We start from the raw sequence: 16,270 nt of genomic DNA, 5'->3' as shown, positions 1-16,270 counted from the left end.
TGCTTTTTTAAAGAATTGGTAACACTTTTCAATAAGGCGTTATAAGGCGAGCAATTCACTTGTTAGAGTATTGATTCATCTTAGAATTGTAAAAATACAACTGCTAATTATTTAGGTAAGTAATTATATTTAAGTACTGAGTAATATAAATTATCTTACTATACTTATGATCTTATGATGTGTTACCCTTTAATTTTAGGCTAATTTAAGTAACTTTTGTTATTTTTGTTTATGGTTTTTTTAAATGGAATTGTGGTTTATTTCAGAATTGCAGACCATTTGATTTTGTTTTTATTCTGAATTATTCAGTCAATATATAATCAGCAAATGACTTAGAGGTTGAATGAATAATATATATATATATATAGATATATATATATAGATATATATATATTTTTTTTTTTTTTTTTTTACAAATATAAATGTTTATAACATTCATATTTTCATGATTTTTTTTTGCTATAGATGTGTTTTATTTATTTTTTTATAAATTGATATGAAGCTTGGTTTGCAATGTTTACAATTTCAACAACCAGGCCATATGTGAATATGTAATTAATGTTATCTTACATAGGTTGAATACTTTTTTAAAAATACAAAAAAAAATATTTTTATAATAATAAAAACATGTATTATTTTATAACATTTATATTTTCAGGATTTTTAGTTATAGATGTGTAATTTTTTTAATAAATTGATATGAAGCTTGGTTTACAATGTTAACAATTAAAACAAATATGTAATTAAAAAAAGTTTTCTTAGGTTGAATACAGATTTAAAAATACAAAATATATATAATATATATATATATATATATATATATATATATATATATATATATATATATAATATATACTTTTTAAAAAGTGTGTAATTTTATTCTATTATTTTTTGTTATAGATGTCTTTAATTTTTTTATAAATTGATATGAAGCTTGGTTTACAATGTTAAGATTTTAAACAAATATGTAATTAAGAAATGTTATCTTACATAGGTTGTCTAAAGATAAAAAAAATATATATATATATATAATTTTTTTTAATTATTTAAAATTAAAAAAAATTATAATTTTATAACATTTATATTTTCATATTTTTTGTTAAATATGTGTTTATTTGTTTATAAATTGATATGAAGCTTGGCTTACAATGTTAGACCCTTTTCACATTTCCGGGTTTCTCAGAGCGGAAGTCGTCATAACTGGGTTACATTTTATAGCGGTGAATGAAAGGTATACATTAAATATATTTTTAAATATATTTTTGTGTCCCTGTCCCCATTTGCTCAAATAGCAAAAAAAACCTCCACAATAGTGATTTCACAACTTTCAAAAAGAGGGAAAAAATAGAGTGAGATTGATAACGGCAGTGAAAAGAGAGAAAGATGTAAATTTTTACCATCACTCCCATAGACGCTCACAGCAGCGGTAACTTGTTTTTTGTAATTTGATGCAAAAGTAATACAATACAAAGTATTAGTGTTATAAATGAACATACATTTAAAACAAATGAAAATACAAAAAAACTTTGCAGGATTTACAAAAATGATGAGCGTTAAAACCATAGACTGTAAAAAAAATATGGACGTAGTGTTCGTGACGTCACCCATAGGATTCTGATGAGCCGTTCTGAAGCGTAAAGTATGGACCAGATGGCCGTTGCCATCTTGGCAGCGCGTCACTCCCGGATAACAGAAAATGGGCAAAAAGGCGGGACGTGGGCGGAGCTGAAATGACACGATGACTAACAGACAGCAGGTAAATGGCTATCCACCTGTCACTTGAAGTGGCCACGCCCTTAATTATGCAGAACTTTAAGGCTTTATATAATGTAAACAAATGAGTTATAAAAAAATTCACCCCCCTCACAGTTATGAAGGGCAAAATTAGCCGTATAGACCAAAACCACAATTTGTACCAGGCTGTAAACATGTTTTTATCTGCTGTAAAGTTGGGCATTTTAATATGGGGCTCAATGAGATTCTGCTCCCTTCTGGAGCCTGTCTCTAGCGGCCAGTCGATGAATTGCAGTATATGTCACTTCCGTATTGGCTTCAAGAGAAACTGCGGGAGTTTGCTGCTTGGTTAAAACGCGTCATCACAGTCTGTGAGAGACAGACAGAGTGTGTATGTTTGTATTTAAAACTGAACTGAGCGCATGTTAGCTACAGTGAAACCGTAACTTTCAAATCGACCGTTCAAATTGCTCTCTTGTTAGATCATCAAAGGTCTTCACTGGGAACTAAACAAAAACAAATGACATTTTTATCTAGCTGGGTCATGAAAGAATCAGGAATATTTTGACCTCGACCTGGGAGGCCTTCTGATCAGTCATTAAGATTAAGTGAACTTCAGAGTCGGACTAGACATTGATGGTCATGGAGGCGCGACTGGCCTTTGCCCAGAGAAGTTATTTCACGAAAATCAAAGGACCGATATGCCTCCAGATGATTTGAAACACGTGGATCTCGTGGATGTGTGTGTATGTTGGAAACAAGCTCGAATCGGCGCGAAAAGTGCTATCAAGGAGATGATCTGATGATTAAGTCCCGGATGACGCAATGTTCTCAATTCACAGTTCAAATTGACAGCCTGTTTGAATATGGCCTCTAATCCACTGTGCTATTTGTCCCAACACACACTTCCATGGTAACCGCTGGAACACAGTTAAACAGTCATTGGTACAAGTTACAAGACAGAATGAAGGAATACACGAAAGTATAACAGCATACATCAACTGAGCTGCAGTTCACAGGTTAAGACACTTATTATGAGTGACATTTAATACTAAACAGTATGGCGTCTGTTCATCACAAATGCATTCATCAGTTTTATGTTCATATAGAGGACTCTGGAAAACAGCATAGCTCTTTATTTGGCTCTGAGAAATGTCTTTGTTCAGCGAGAGACCGCGTGCTGGTCCTGCGTTCTGTAATTCTAGCCGAAGGATAGGCCATTTTCAAGGGCCACGGATTCCTTCGTCACTACAGTTGGTTGGCAAGCTTATCTCAAAAACATCATTTCAGCCCACTTCCTTTCTTTTAAATAAGAACTCGCATTCTACTGGCGCCGGACACTTTCTGACACAGGAGCAATTCAGAAAATTGCTCCAAGGTCAATTTAAACGTTAAAGAGGAGCACAGGAATATCACAGGAGATGTGGAACTCTTCTAGGATATCTGAATGCAACCTTGTCATTCGAAGAGAAGCCAAAAAAGTCGGCAGACAGTGGCACCCATTGATTTGATTTTAGAAAGCAAGTAGCTGATAGAGGCTAGAAGCTATCAACTGATAGTGAATTAAACAGAGGAGAAATGTATATGTGTTAACGTCGTTTTATAAAACAAGATGAATAAGTATAAAATTCTTCTTTTAATACACTTTTTTTTGTCTGCATCTATTACAAAAATTACTTGAATGCATATAATGTGTCCTGAAGTCGTTTTTCAATTCTAAATTAAAAGAGATTTGACATTTGTTTGGTCGGCCTGTTGTAACTGTGGAAGTTGTTAAAAAGTCTAATTAAAAGGTGGAAATTCTTGAAAAAGAAAAAACCCTGAAGAGAAATACAAAGTTCTGTCATGAAACTCTATGGCGCAGGCTTAACTCAATCTGCTTGCAATCACATCATCTCTACAGGGCTACAGCTGATTGGTTCCTACTGTCTCAGTAGCCAATGAGCTCGCTGCTCAACCTTTAAATACTGGTCAGCATTTTCTGTAGCAGTTGCAACACGCTTTCAGAAGCCCTCCGCCTTCCCCAGCTCCACCTGTATATTTTTCATCATTTCTTATTGTTTATTTTTAAAATAAAACACAGAAGACGTTTAAATTAAATTATTATTCATTTTTTTATATTGTGATGGCTTGTGACAAGACCACAAAATACTGTCAAATGGAAGTATCATAATATTTGTGACAAAAATATTTGTATGTTGGTTATTTAACTTGAAAAAGAGGTTTAAAACTTGACTTTTTAATTGTGTGCACTCCAAGGTGCAAGGGAATTATTTTAATGCATTTACTTTATTGTAATTTTTTTTTTAAGTTTTTCAAAAATGTATAAAAGCAACAATGCCTACAAAGATAATATTTAGAAGGACGTGTTTGTTTGGAACTAGATTTAAAGCAAAAAGATCTCCTTTTTACTTTGTTAGTCATTCATTGACTGGCCTACTAATACAGATAAACAAGCATGTCTATGTAAGATATAGTTATACTTACAAAAAACTTAATACAAGTTTTATATAAGAACAATTATATAGGCCTAACTAAAAGAAATGATAATGAATGAATTTCCCACAGATCCTAAAGTCCTCGCTGCTGCCATTCATCTTTTGACATGTCACGCATGTTCGCGCGCACCGGCAGAGGGCGACCAACGATAGACAGCCCTCCGGACCCCCTTATACCCCACCCACCCCCATACCCCACTCCCGGTCCATCCCACCCTCCTCCCCTCCCTTAATAGAAGGAGGTGTCGTGGAGCTCTGGCAACAGACCCACAATTGAGAATGGGTCTTTGGGTTCTATCGCGACCCGCGAGAATAAATCAGACGAGCCAGGTGATTCTCAGTTCGGCGCACATCACCAGAAACCATGCGGATGCTCCTCAGACACCAGGACTCCGGATTCAGACGCGCGGAGCCCGCGAGCTCAAAGAGGAGACCGGCTCCGGCTGAAAACGCCTGATGCTGTCATGAGCCCTTCTGCTGATGGGAACCTGTGCGTAAAAGCGAAACGAGACGCGCGGCATGACCACAAAGTAGATACTGACACAGCGTCCTTGGACCTCCGATCACATTTACGCACGAAGTGGCATCGAGGGCAGTGCCGTTTGAACTGAGTGAACACTTTCTAGGGATATCACTCGTGGACAGGCACCGCGCGCGCTGGAGACTGCGCGCTCACGGCTCGCCAAAAACTCAAGCGAACAATCAAGCGCGCGGATTAAGCGAGCATCCGACACCCACAGCTGAAAGATGGATAGCGCGTCGTATTTTCTGGCTACATACGTGCTCATTTTCTCCCTCGGATTCAGGATAGAAGAAGGGATGTGCCAACATTACTACCTCCTCCGTCCCATTCCCAGTGACAGTCTGCCTATAGTGGAACTCAAGGAGGACCCGGATCCCATACTGGACCCTAAAGAGCAGGATCTGAACGAGACTGAACTCAAAGCCTTACTAGGCAGTAAATTCGATCAGAACTTCATGTCCATCAGCCCGCCAGAGGACGACCTGAACGAGTCGGAGCTCATGAGACAGCGTCCCACCGGCACCATGCCCAAAGAAATCAAAGCTATGGAGTTTGAGATCCAGCATGGGAAGAAACACAAGCCCAGTAAGAAACTCAGAAGAAGGCTTCAGCTGTGGCTGTGGACCTATGCCTTCTGTCCGGTGGTGCACACATGGCAGGACCTGGGGAGCCGTTTCTGGCCCCGCTATGTGAAGGTGGGCAGCTGCTACAATAAAAGGTCTTGTTCGGTTCCAGAAGGGATGGTTTGCAAACCTGCCAAATCCAGCCATTTTACGGTTTTGCGATGGAGGTGCCTGCAGAGGAAGGGTGGGCTCAAATGTGCCTGGATACCAGTTCAGTACCCCATTATATCAGAGTGCAAATGCTCCTGCCCGAACTGAAATAAGCTCCGTGCTCCTTCTCACATGCACTGTCCAGTGTAGGAATGTATATTTGATGTATATGTGGTGCCATTTTAGGTTACACTTTACATTGGTGTTCATGTTACTGTGTAATTTCATACAGAAGTACTGAGTGATGCTGATGAAACTTTAACATGTGATTATTTTGTGGAGCTGCTTGGCATTATAGTCAACATAGTAAATAATTATAGTAATATGTCTAACATGGACACTGTAATGTAAAGTGGTGCCTGATTCATTTGTAAAAAACAAAAAACAACAAAAAAAGGGTCAGTATTTGCCTATAATATCCAGTGTCTACTGTAACTTTGGTTGTAATGTAACTTTATACATATTTATGTCAAAGAACATTTCGCATTCAAAGTGCGTTTATTGAAGGAATTCCAAGCTTTTTCCATTATTCGGAAAAACAAAATACTTTATACTCCTCAGACAGGAGAATATAGATTACAGTCTCGGTGTGCTGTAAATATAAGGGGAATGGAAAATAACTGCTCATGTAAATTAAAATAAACTATTTATTCTTTATGTCCATGTAGTCAAAATGCATTTAAAATAAAACCACTAAAAATGTTCATGAACTGTTTTTTGCTTATTTCACTTACTGTACACTTAACATGCACTGCATGCAGTAATACTCACCAGTTGCTATTTATAAAGCTGATGTGACGCTAATTGAAGTGATATTATTTTAATTTGACTTATGAAGTCAGGTCTGGATCGTAATGGACAATTGGTGATTCGTATTCCTCGGAGGGAGTGGATCAGTTACTTTGTTTTTTTTCCTCCGAGACGCCATTCCGTCCTCAGACAGTCTGAAGGGTCTTTGTAAAAGGATTAAAAGTTAAAGACCTTCATTTTCAGATTCTTTCATTTAATCTGTGTGGCGCCTGAAACACATGCTGGATGGATGATCACATGTAAAAACATTATCTGCTCTGTCTGCTGCCTAAAGTCTATTGGCATGAAAAGAACAACTTGACCTCGCAAAGGAATGAAGATACTGAAGTTCCACTCTGTATCGATTCATTTTGCCACATGGCTTTGACTTTTTTGCCACTGTATTCAATAGCATTTACACTGCAGCATTTCATAAAAGAGAGACATTTTGCGTAGAGTAAAACTTGCATCATTTCAGATGAGCCAATGGCAGACACAACAGGGATCAAATGCATGCATAAACTACCGCATAACAGTTAATACACAGCTTTAAATCCATGAGAGTCCTGCTTTTGTTACATAGATTTTGACTTAATCCACCAGCATCACTTGGTTTTGCACAGTAAGGAGTTTTTTTTTTTTTTACGTGAAGGAACATGACGTCTTTCTCAGCTCAATACACAATAATAAAAACAGTGTCTGGTCTTCCAGCTTTCCAATAAACTCAGTAAGATTATGGACCCACCACTCCACTCCACTTAACAAGAAATGCTGCGTGCCAATGTTTTTCTTTCTTTCTTTCTACATGATGCATATTTTCACACAGTGATAACTGGGCAGCGTTATGTGCCATTTTCAACACCGGCTTAATGCACCTCAATCTGCAACCTTCAAACCTAAACACTCATAGATGCTCTGAATTATCCAATTTCATCGCTCTCGGGGCATCACATCCCTGGAGATATGACTGGAAACTTCATCTCGCATAGTAACATGCCACCCAAGTTCTGGAGTCCATCCAGTATCACTAACAATCAGGTGTGAGGAACAGTTGCCCCCTTACACGCTGCACCCTTCCCGTGATGAAAGCCAGTCTGGCCACCCAGGCGCTCTCTCTAACCATGACAGAGCGGAAAAAACCACCAGTCATTAAATGTTCAGATAGTTTTTTTGCACAGACACTCCCTTGAAGAGAAAAGCCTCTCATTGGCCGAAACCTCGTGCGTGTTTCCTGGCGACTGGACCAAATAGTTGGCGAGCAGAGGATGGAGGGAACCCAAACCAAAGGAACATGGAGACGTGAGTAGGTTTGTGGGCAATACCAATGGGCTGGAAACTCCTTACTGGAAGAGCTCCAATAGCACTCACAAATATATGACTGACAGATATTTACATAATGATTCAAAGTTTAAAGTTCATACAATCATCATCCTTTAACTGAGAAAAAAAGAAAAAGATTATTGATATGCAGTGTTTTGGCTAAATGTGAAAATGTATATGTAATGTATAAAGTATCACTTTAAAGCACATATTAATGCCTTATTCTGTATGACCATATTCTACATTCCTAATCCTACTCTATACCTATATTATCAATGAATTATACATTAATATTATTCATGATGAAAAGACCCGAATTACAGAAAATATGTTGAATATACAATATAGCAGGCATACGATCAGGCGTAACATTATGAACTTCCTAATATTGTGTTGGTCCCCCTTTTGCTGCCAAAACAGCCCTGACCCGTCGAGGCATGGACTCCACCAGACCCCTAAAGGTGTTCTGTCGTATCTGGCACTTAGATGTTTGCAGCAGATCCTTTAAGTCCTGTAAGTTGCGAGGTGGGGCCTCCATGGATCGGACTTGTTTGTTCAGCACAACCCACAGATGCTCAATTGGATTGAGAGCTGGGAAATTTGGAGGCCAAGTCAACACCTCAAACTCGTGCTCCTCAAACCATTCCTGAACCATTTTTGCTTTGTGGCAGGGTGCATTATCCTGCTGAAAGAGGCCACAGCCAGCAGGGAATACCGTTTCCATGAAAGGGTGTACATGGTCTGCAACAATGCTTAGGTAGGTGGAACGTGTCAAAGTAACATCCACATGGATGGCAGGACCCAAGGTTTCCCAGCAGAACATTGCCCAAAGCATCACACTGCCTCCGGTGGCTTGCCTTCTTCTAATAGTGCATCCTGGTGCCATGTGTTCCCTAGGTAAGCGATGCACACGCACCCGGCCATCCACGTGATGTAAAAGAAAACGTGATTCATCAGATCAGGCCACCTTCTTCCATTTCTGGTGGTCCAGTTCTGATGCTCACGTGCCCACTGTTGGCGCTTTCTGTGGTGGACAGGGGTCATCATGGGCACCCTGACTGGTCTGCCGCTATGCAGCCCCATACGCAACAAACTGTGATGCACTGTGTATTCTGACACATTTATATCAGAGCCAGCATTAACTTCTTGAGCAATTTGAACTACAGTAGCACGTCTGTTTGATCGGACCACACAGTCCAGCCTTCGCTCCCCATGTGCATCAATGAGCCTTGGCCCATGACCCTGTCACCGGTTCACCACTTTTCCTTCCTTGGACCACTTTTGATAGATACTGACCACTGCAGACCGGGAACACCCCACAAGAGCTGCAGTTTTTGAGATGCTCTGACCCAGTCGTCTAGCCATCACAATTTGTCCCTTGTCAAACTTGCTCAAATCTTTACGCTTGCCCGTTTTTCCTGCTTCTAACACATCAACTTTGAGAATTAAATGTTTACTTGCTGCCTAATAAATCCCACCCACTTACAGATGCCGTGATGAAGAGATAATCAGTGTTATTCACTTCACTGTCAGTCATAATGTTATGCCTGATCGGTGTATATATATATATATATTCCATCAAAGCACATCTGATGCTCTTTAGAACATTCCCAAATCATGTGTATAAAATATGCAATATGAAGCATTTTGGGTATTCGTCTCAGACATATGGACCCCCATCATTTCTACACATATATGTTTTTATTTTTGTCGCCTATGGTGCGGAGTTCCATTAGCTTTTTGTTTGTTTTCACGACATTTCCTTCTCTACTGTCAAAGCTGAACTAAACGAGCCTCCAAAAAACCCTGAATCAGCCTCCAACTGTGAAAGCACATCTAACTGAAGAATTGCGAAATGATGTTGTTTTCAACATTGCCATTGAAATGTGTCACTCAACTTGTCAACATTTCTCATATTTTACGAGAGGATGACATTCAAAAACAACATGCGGTAAAGCTCTCGTTTACAGTTATGCAAATGATGTCAGGAAGAGACATGACATGAATCAACATAACCCAGAGGCTGGTGTCTGTCACTTCTCTGCTACAAGAAAATTCACTTCATTTCACATTTGTATCTCTCTTAAAACCTATATATAGGTAAGGTTATGTAATAAAACACTGTTGTTAGACACCTTTGAAAACGGATAGATACCATCGAGGTATCTGAGTGTGCGAAAAAGGTCAGTGTGATCTCAAGTTCATAGCAGAGATCATAGCGATGGGGTCAGGGGGATGATTGCATGTCAGATGTTGGAAGATCAGAGCTATATTTGCAGACGTGCAGATTCAAGCTGACTTTGAAGTATAAGAGAGTCGGTACCAGATATGATTAAAGAATGTCTGCTCATTAATGAGAGGGGAACTTCAATGCACAATCACTTGGACCACAAATTGACCAAATCCAAAAAGATTAAAAAGCATGCAGTTGGAAGTTCACAATCGTCTTTGATTTGGATTGTTTTTCTGTTTCAATGTCTGGCAACCGGTTTGAATATTCCGGTTTCCTACGCTGCAAAAAGACAAAAATATCACTTCTTTAAATCTGACAGCTGCATTTTAATTCAGGGTTGACAGACAGAAATGCATTAAACCTATTCAGCCTTCAGTTGGAGCTCAAGATCTCTTCTCCCCCTCCAAAAACACTACACAAATAAGAGGGATGGCAAATACTTGACTCATCTGAGGTTTAATCAAACCGCAAGCTTCATCTCCCTTTTGTTCCTCCTTGCTTTTTTCCTTAAGAAATTGGCAGCATAGCCCTATAATTTCCCCCCAATCGCCAGGCCAATGTGGGCCCGGTGCCATCGTTCCACCCATTGCTGTCTATATTGTAAAGAACGGGCTCGTTTCCGTAGCACAGGCAGGATCTTTTCTTCTGTATTCATAACGCTTAGAACAAACATTTTTAATCCTGTACTGAAAGACAAATCTCTGTGTACGCATGCAGTTGCCACCCGTATGCTTCATTCTCAATATTTTCAGGTCCAGATCAGGTTCCTCCGTTCGAAATTTCACAGTGCCGTTGTCATGCAACAGATATTTAGAGGAGATTAGATGAATGTATGGAGGTTTATTTTGTAATGAGGTGGAACAGATCACCTTCAGTCCGTGTGGAAACAGTATTTTGTTTGTGTTCGAGCTCATTAACATCATGGAAGCTCATCAAGAGCTCAGCAACTAAGCCACCAGGGAAATCTGTGGCAAACAGAGCGACCAAGGCCCAAAATCTCAGCCTTCCCTGTCCAGAGCAATTACTCCGATAATTTAGGAGTTGGATTGAGAGGTGTTTTGGATGGCGGCACTGACAGGGGCCGAAGTCGGAACTATTTGTCCTGCATTGATCCTCTACGTAAAAGCGGAATCCATCACATATCGGCCTGTGGCTGTTTGAAGGAGGCTGGACTGGTGTTGAAAGTATTGGCAAAGCTGATCCATAATAAATGCACCCAGCAGACTGTGGCGCCACTCTTGCGTGTGCCTCTGCATACGAGCGTTGCTTTGTGTGTGTGTGTGTTGGGTGAGTTTGTGAGACAGCATGTGAGTGCATGTATTTGTGTCTGTATATGTAATGGAAACAACGTTTATAATTCCTCTTGAATGATAGCCCCACTATTTATTTCCAAATGCAGGCTCAGGACTGAAAAGTTATGGATCACAGCCTTTCTTAACATGAGGAGCGGTGTAACAGAAGACGTGAATAGTTGTAAAGAATACTGGCATTAAATGTCTGTGCTGCATTTTCCAAAGTAAACGAGTGGTGTTTTTGATGGATCGAGGCGGCAGGAGATTTGCTAATCCAGTTTTCGAAATTAATTCATCTTTTATTCTTTTTCTTGTGTTTTACCGCCAAACTAAACAAATATGTAGCAATGGTTTATCTAATTGTTTTAGAATCTGTCAGTCTGAACTATTACGAAGGCTTGACTCTTATTCAGTGAGTGTACTGACTTCATCCACTATGTATAGGCTATATAAAAGGCATGTAGAAAAACTGCACTTGCTTGTGACTTTCATGTCCGATTTTAAACAAAACTATCAAACATGTTTTTGTTTTTTTAGCAATATTCCTTTTCTTCTAAATCTAGCCTCTATCTAATCCAAAAGGGGACATCAGAATCTCTTGGGTCATTTGATCAGTGCCTTGAACCATAAGGCATGAAGACATTTCCAGCATCCTCTGTATGTATGCCAAGCACGATGCGCCCCCTAGTGGTCTATTTAAGAACACAAATTAATTAAATAAATCAATGGACAGGTCGGACACCGTACAACTATCTATCTAGCCTAGCTAGTCTAAAATTGCTTTATAAAACTTAGAACAAGTAGGCCTATTTGACTGAGAGGATTCAGCACCTTTCACATCCACAAACAGGTGATTATTATATTTATGGCGCTATCAAAGTATTTATTTATTTATTTTTAGCAAAAAATGGACAATACCACCGTGTTAACAAAAACATGTAACGTTAAGTTACTTCATTGACACACTTTCCCTTTTTTATTTAACCTGGAACACTGAATCGGGCAGAGATTAATCGTAGTATTTACTTCATTGCTGTAATTTATTTGACAAGATTCAAACTGCTGTCGCCGAAAGAGAAAACGGACAATAATAAGATATATAATGCCGCCAAAACCGCCACTTGTATCAACGCTAAAAATGCAGCGGTCTGCATAGCTAGAAGCGTGGAAAAAAATAAAATAAACAAAATTGTGAGATGTGATTCAATGACTCGAGACGTTCATTTGAGTCTCGTCACGTGTACATGAACAGTAAAAAGAACAGGACTGATAGGTGTCCTGTGAATTTAATGTAAACTGCAATTGCTTAGTGACGTCTGTGACTGTATCACTGAAGTCTGCCACTGTATCAGACTGTTCCCCTTCCTGGTAACTTCATATTCCAACTTGTTAAAGGGAAAGTTCACTCACAAGTGTTACCCGATGATTTACTCGGGTGTACATGACATTCTTCTTTCAGACGAATACAATCAGAGTTATATTAAAATATGTCCTGCTTTTCCAAGCTTTATAATGGCAGTGAATGGCAGCCCGAAATTTGAAGCCCATAAAAGAGTATCCATCCATTATAAAAGTAATGCACACGGCTCCGGGGGGTTAATAAAGGCCTTCTGAAGCGAATGACGGGTTTGTGTAAGAAAAATATCCATATTTAACACAATATTTATATAGCTTCCGGCGGACCGGCTTCTGTATTTAACTTGTGAAAAAAGCATAACTGGCGCGATGACCTCGGACGTAGCGTTAAAAAGCGTAACTGGCGCGACAATGATGTAGCGTAAGCATTTTGAAACGCAAGAGGCATTACACTTTCTTCGTAAGTTGATTATGGTAGGCGGTCCGCCGGAAGTTAGATATTTTACTTTATAACGTGTTAAATATGGATATTTTTCTTACAAAAACCCATTGATTCGCTTCAGAAGGCCTTTATTAATCCCCCAGAGCCGTGTGGATTACTTGTATAATGGATGGATGCACTTTTTTGGTTTTCAAATTTTGGGCTGCCATTATAAAGCTTGGAAAAGCAGGACATTTTTTTATATAACTCAGATTGTATTCGTCTAAAAGAAGAATGGCACCCGAGTAAATCATGGGGTAATTTTCAGATTTGGGGGAACTATCCCTATAAAAGTTTGTAATTGTACATTAAGTTAACTCTTTTGCCTTTTTGACCAAGTGATCATAGGCCTTTGAGCATATGGCTTAACTTGTAAATCAAAATGGAGAAAATCAAAATCTCTTCTCTGATGACGTGTTATTTGGTGCGAGGGCAGGACAACCTGTCACTTACATGAGATCACAGCAAAAGCAAACCATGATGGACAAAATAAAGTCCTGCCATATATTTTTTCTTGTTCGAGAAGCCGTTTCACTCCGATATACATCACAATAGAGAAGGAAAAAATGATCATAACTTTTGTTTCATTCCAACTTTAATTTGTGCTCTAGATATTCACACTCAGAGAGGTTTGGCTCCATTTTAGACATGACTCATTGTGCTCTGATTTGACCCTTATAATATACGTGAGAATCCATAATATTTTGATTCAACCTTACAGTTTTATAATAATGTCACCTAGAAAGACGTCATTTGTTTTTGCATTGCAAAAAGCATCTTGGACATAAGTGCCATATTGCACACCTCACTGCTCGCACAAATACATAAAACCAAACCATAGCTGACACAGACGAATGGCAGCTTTTGTGTTCGGCCGCTTTGTGAAAACGATTCTAAAGCGTCTATCCATCAAAGTACGAATGACAGATTTATGGCTTTACTGTTGAGACCATTTCCCTCTTTACATAGATATTACCTCCTAAATCTTGCAGCTATATTAGAGTTATTCAACCTGGCAGGCATGAAAGCATGAGGCAAGCATTGGAGGAGAGACCTGCACCCACATGCTGGCACGGGGAGAAGTTATCATGGATTAACGCCTTGTTTCAGCTCAAAGGAATGCCTCATCAGGACTGCCTGGGCGGGATTGTAGGAGCAGGCAAGTGAGGATATGGAGGTGTTGAGTCAGTGTTTCCATGGCGGCGCTGGAGAAGAAAGCACGGCGCGCTCTCTGTGCAGTGACACCTCATTGACAGGTATGTCAGAGAGGTGTGCTGGTGTCCGGAGCCAGGCGGCCGTACCACAGAGCTTGTCAGAGTAAATCTGTCGTCGCAAGCCCCTACGAGGTCTCACCAGAGTGCGAGGCGACACGGTTCTTGTCCGCCCCCGCGAGACAAGGCCGCCGCGGGAAGACATGGCGTTTGACCAAGACCACCAGTGCATCTTGGCCGGTCCTTGTGAAATATTTTAAATGGTTTCAAACCTCATCCACTGGGAGCTGCGGAGCGTTTTATTGGATGGACCACAATAAAAAGGCTCTATGTTTGAATTTCAATTTATATGAATGTTCAAATTAATATAAGACGACTATTTTTGGTATATTTTGCCTGTTGAGAGGAATAAAGGCCGCGCACCAAAACCAATACTCTAAGAACCTGAAATAGCCCTGGAGAAAATAGTCCACATGATCCTCTTGATACTCTGCTCTGCATTCCCCTCAGCTCAGCACGTTTGTTAAGCCTCAGATGTAAACATGCTTGTTTCCCGGCTCAGCCGTTCTTCTCGGCGCTGAACGTCGCAGACAAGTGCGTAGTCGGAGGGAGAAAGAGAAAATCCACTCGGAAGAATGCGGCTGTTTGACATGTGCTCTCACAGCTAATAATGGATGAGAGCAGAGAATATTAGAGTGGCCCGGTTAGGAGCTGACATGTTGTGATAGAATAAAAGTGCTATGTAGGTCTTCAGAGGGAAATTCCCAAGTGTTTACACTATGGCCATCCAAAACGACAGTCATGACAAGGTCTCGACGGGAAGCAGCAGTTAACACTAGTCTCCTATCCTGTTGTTACTGACGGATACAAAACTGGGCGACGTTTAAAAAAGGATGCAGTGAATGTCTATACTGACGGAAAGGAATATTACAGGTTCAATATGAGCCCAATCGAGAGCATTTGTGACATTAATTACCACAAAAAGTATTTTCTTTAAAAATGCAAATAAGATGAATGTGAAGCGCTTTTACAGTGTAATTAAATGGGGCCATTTGCATTAATTTACAATAAGGCCCCATTAGTTAATGCAAAAAGTAACAATGATCAATACATTTGTATTTATTAATACTTGTTAACGTACATTTAACTGTTCATTGTTAGTTCATGTTAGCTCAGGTCCGTTAAATAATATCAACAGATACAACTTTTGATGTTAATAATGTATTAGTGAATGTTGATTTAATGTATATTATATAGTCTTTAGTATTTTTCAGGGTAACTAATGTTGGAACCTTATTGTAAAGTATTACCAAAACTGAGCTGTAAAGTTCGAAAGTAGGGTTTCGTCGTAAAATTGCATTTCATACAGAAAAGGTTTATTTTTTTTATTTTGTTCTCTCTCTCTCTCTCTCTCTCTCACTAAAATCACGTTAACATGCTTATGGTTTGGTGCTATACTTTAAAATGATTTCAAAGTTAACAGGCCCCATTTCACTTCCATTGCAAGCTTCTTGCTTTAACCCAGATGTTTGAAAGAAAAGGAGGGACATGTCGACATGAATTTCTGTGGTAATCAACATTATGTCACAAGTGCTGTCAGCTGAGTTTAACTTGTAATATGCTTCAAACTAATTTGTCCACTGAGAGGCATCTCACCGACTGTAGTGCACTAAACGTCTGCACTCAAGACTATTTTGCTTTAAAAATGTCCTGGAAGAGCATAAAGGCTGATCTCTGCAGACAGAGTGTGTGTCCTGCAACAGTAGTAGAGCGATAGACAAGAGACGAAGAGACAGAGAAATGTTATTGCACTGGAAGATGGATGGGAGTCTGGCGCGCGTGCCAGGGGGAGACTCCACATTTCCAGACTGGCTCTGTTCTGGCGGGTGACTGAGTGTGTGTACGTGTGTGTGTGTGTATGTGTGAGTGTGTTTGGAGGGGGCTACACTGCAGCACACTGTTCAAACTGTTTATACATACCAGCCTGCTCTGAGTGCCTCTTTGTCATGAGCTGTTTACTTAAACTTATTTTGGGAAAATTCCACATGACTGGACGGGAT

The 16,270-nt window shown here is 39.6% G+C and overlaps 1 protein-coding gene across 1 annotated transcript; it reads left to right on the top strand.

The window, feature by feature from the left end:
• Positions 1-4,501: 4,501 nt before the first annotated feature.
• Positions 4,502-6,226, top strand: nog3 (noggin 3). Its single transcript, XM_079801543.1, has one exon. The coding sequence runs from the start codon at positions 4,980-4,982 to the stop codon at positions 5,634-5,636; it is 657 nt and encodes a 218-aa protein (XP_079657669.1). The 5' UTR covers positions 4,502-4,979; the 3' UTR covers positions 5,637-6,226.
• The last annotated feature ends 10,044 nt before the right edge of the window (positions 6,227-16,270 follow it).

The sequence above is a fragment of the Gobio gobio genome (genome assembly GCF_949357685.1).
Source record: "Gobio gobio genome assembly, chromosome: 20".
Lineage (NCBI taxonomy): Eukaryota > Metazoa > Chordata > Actinopteri > Cypriniformes > Gobionidae > Gobio > Gobio gobio.
This window is presented reverse-complemented; position numbering and strand designations above follow the sequence as displayed.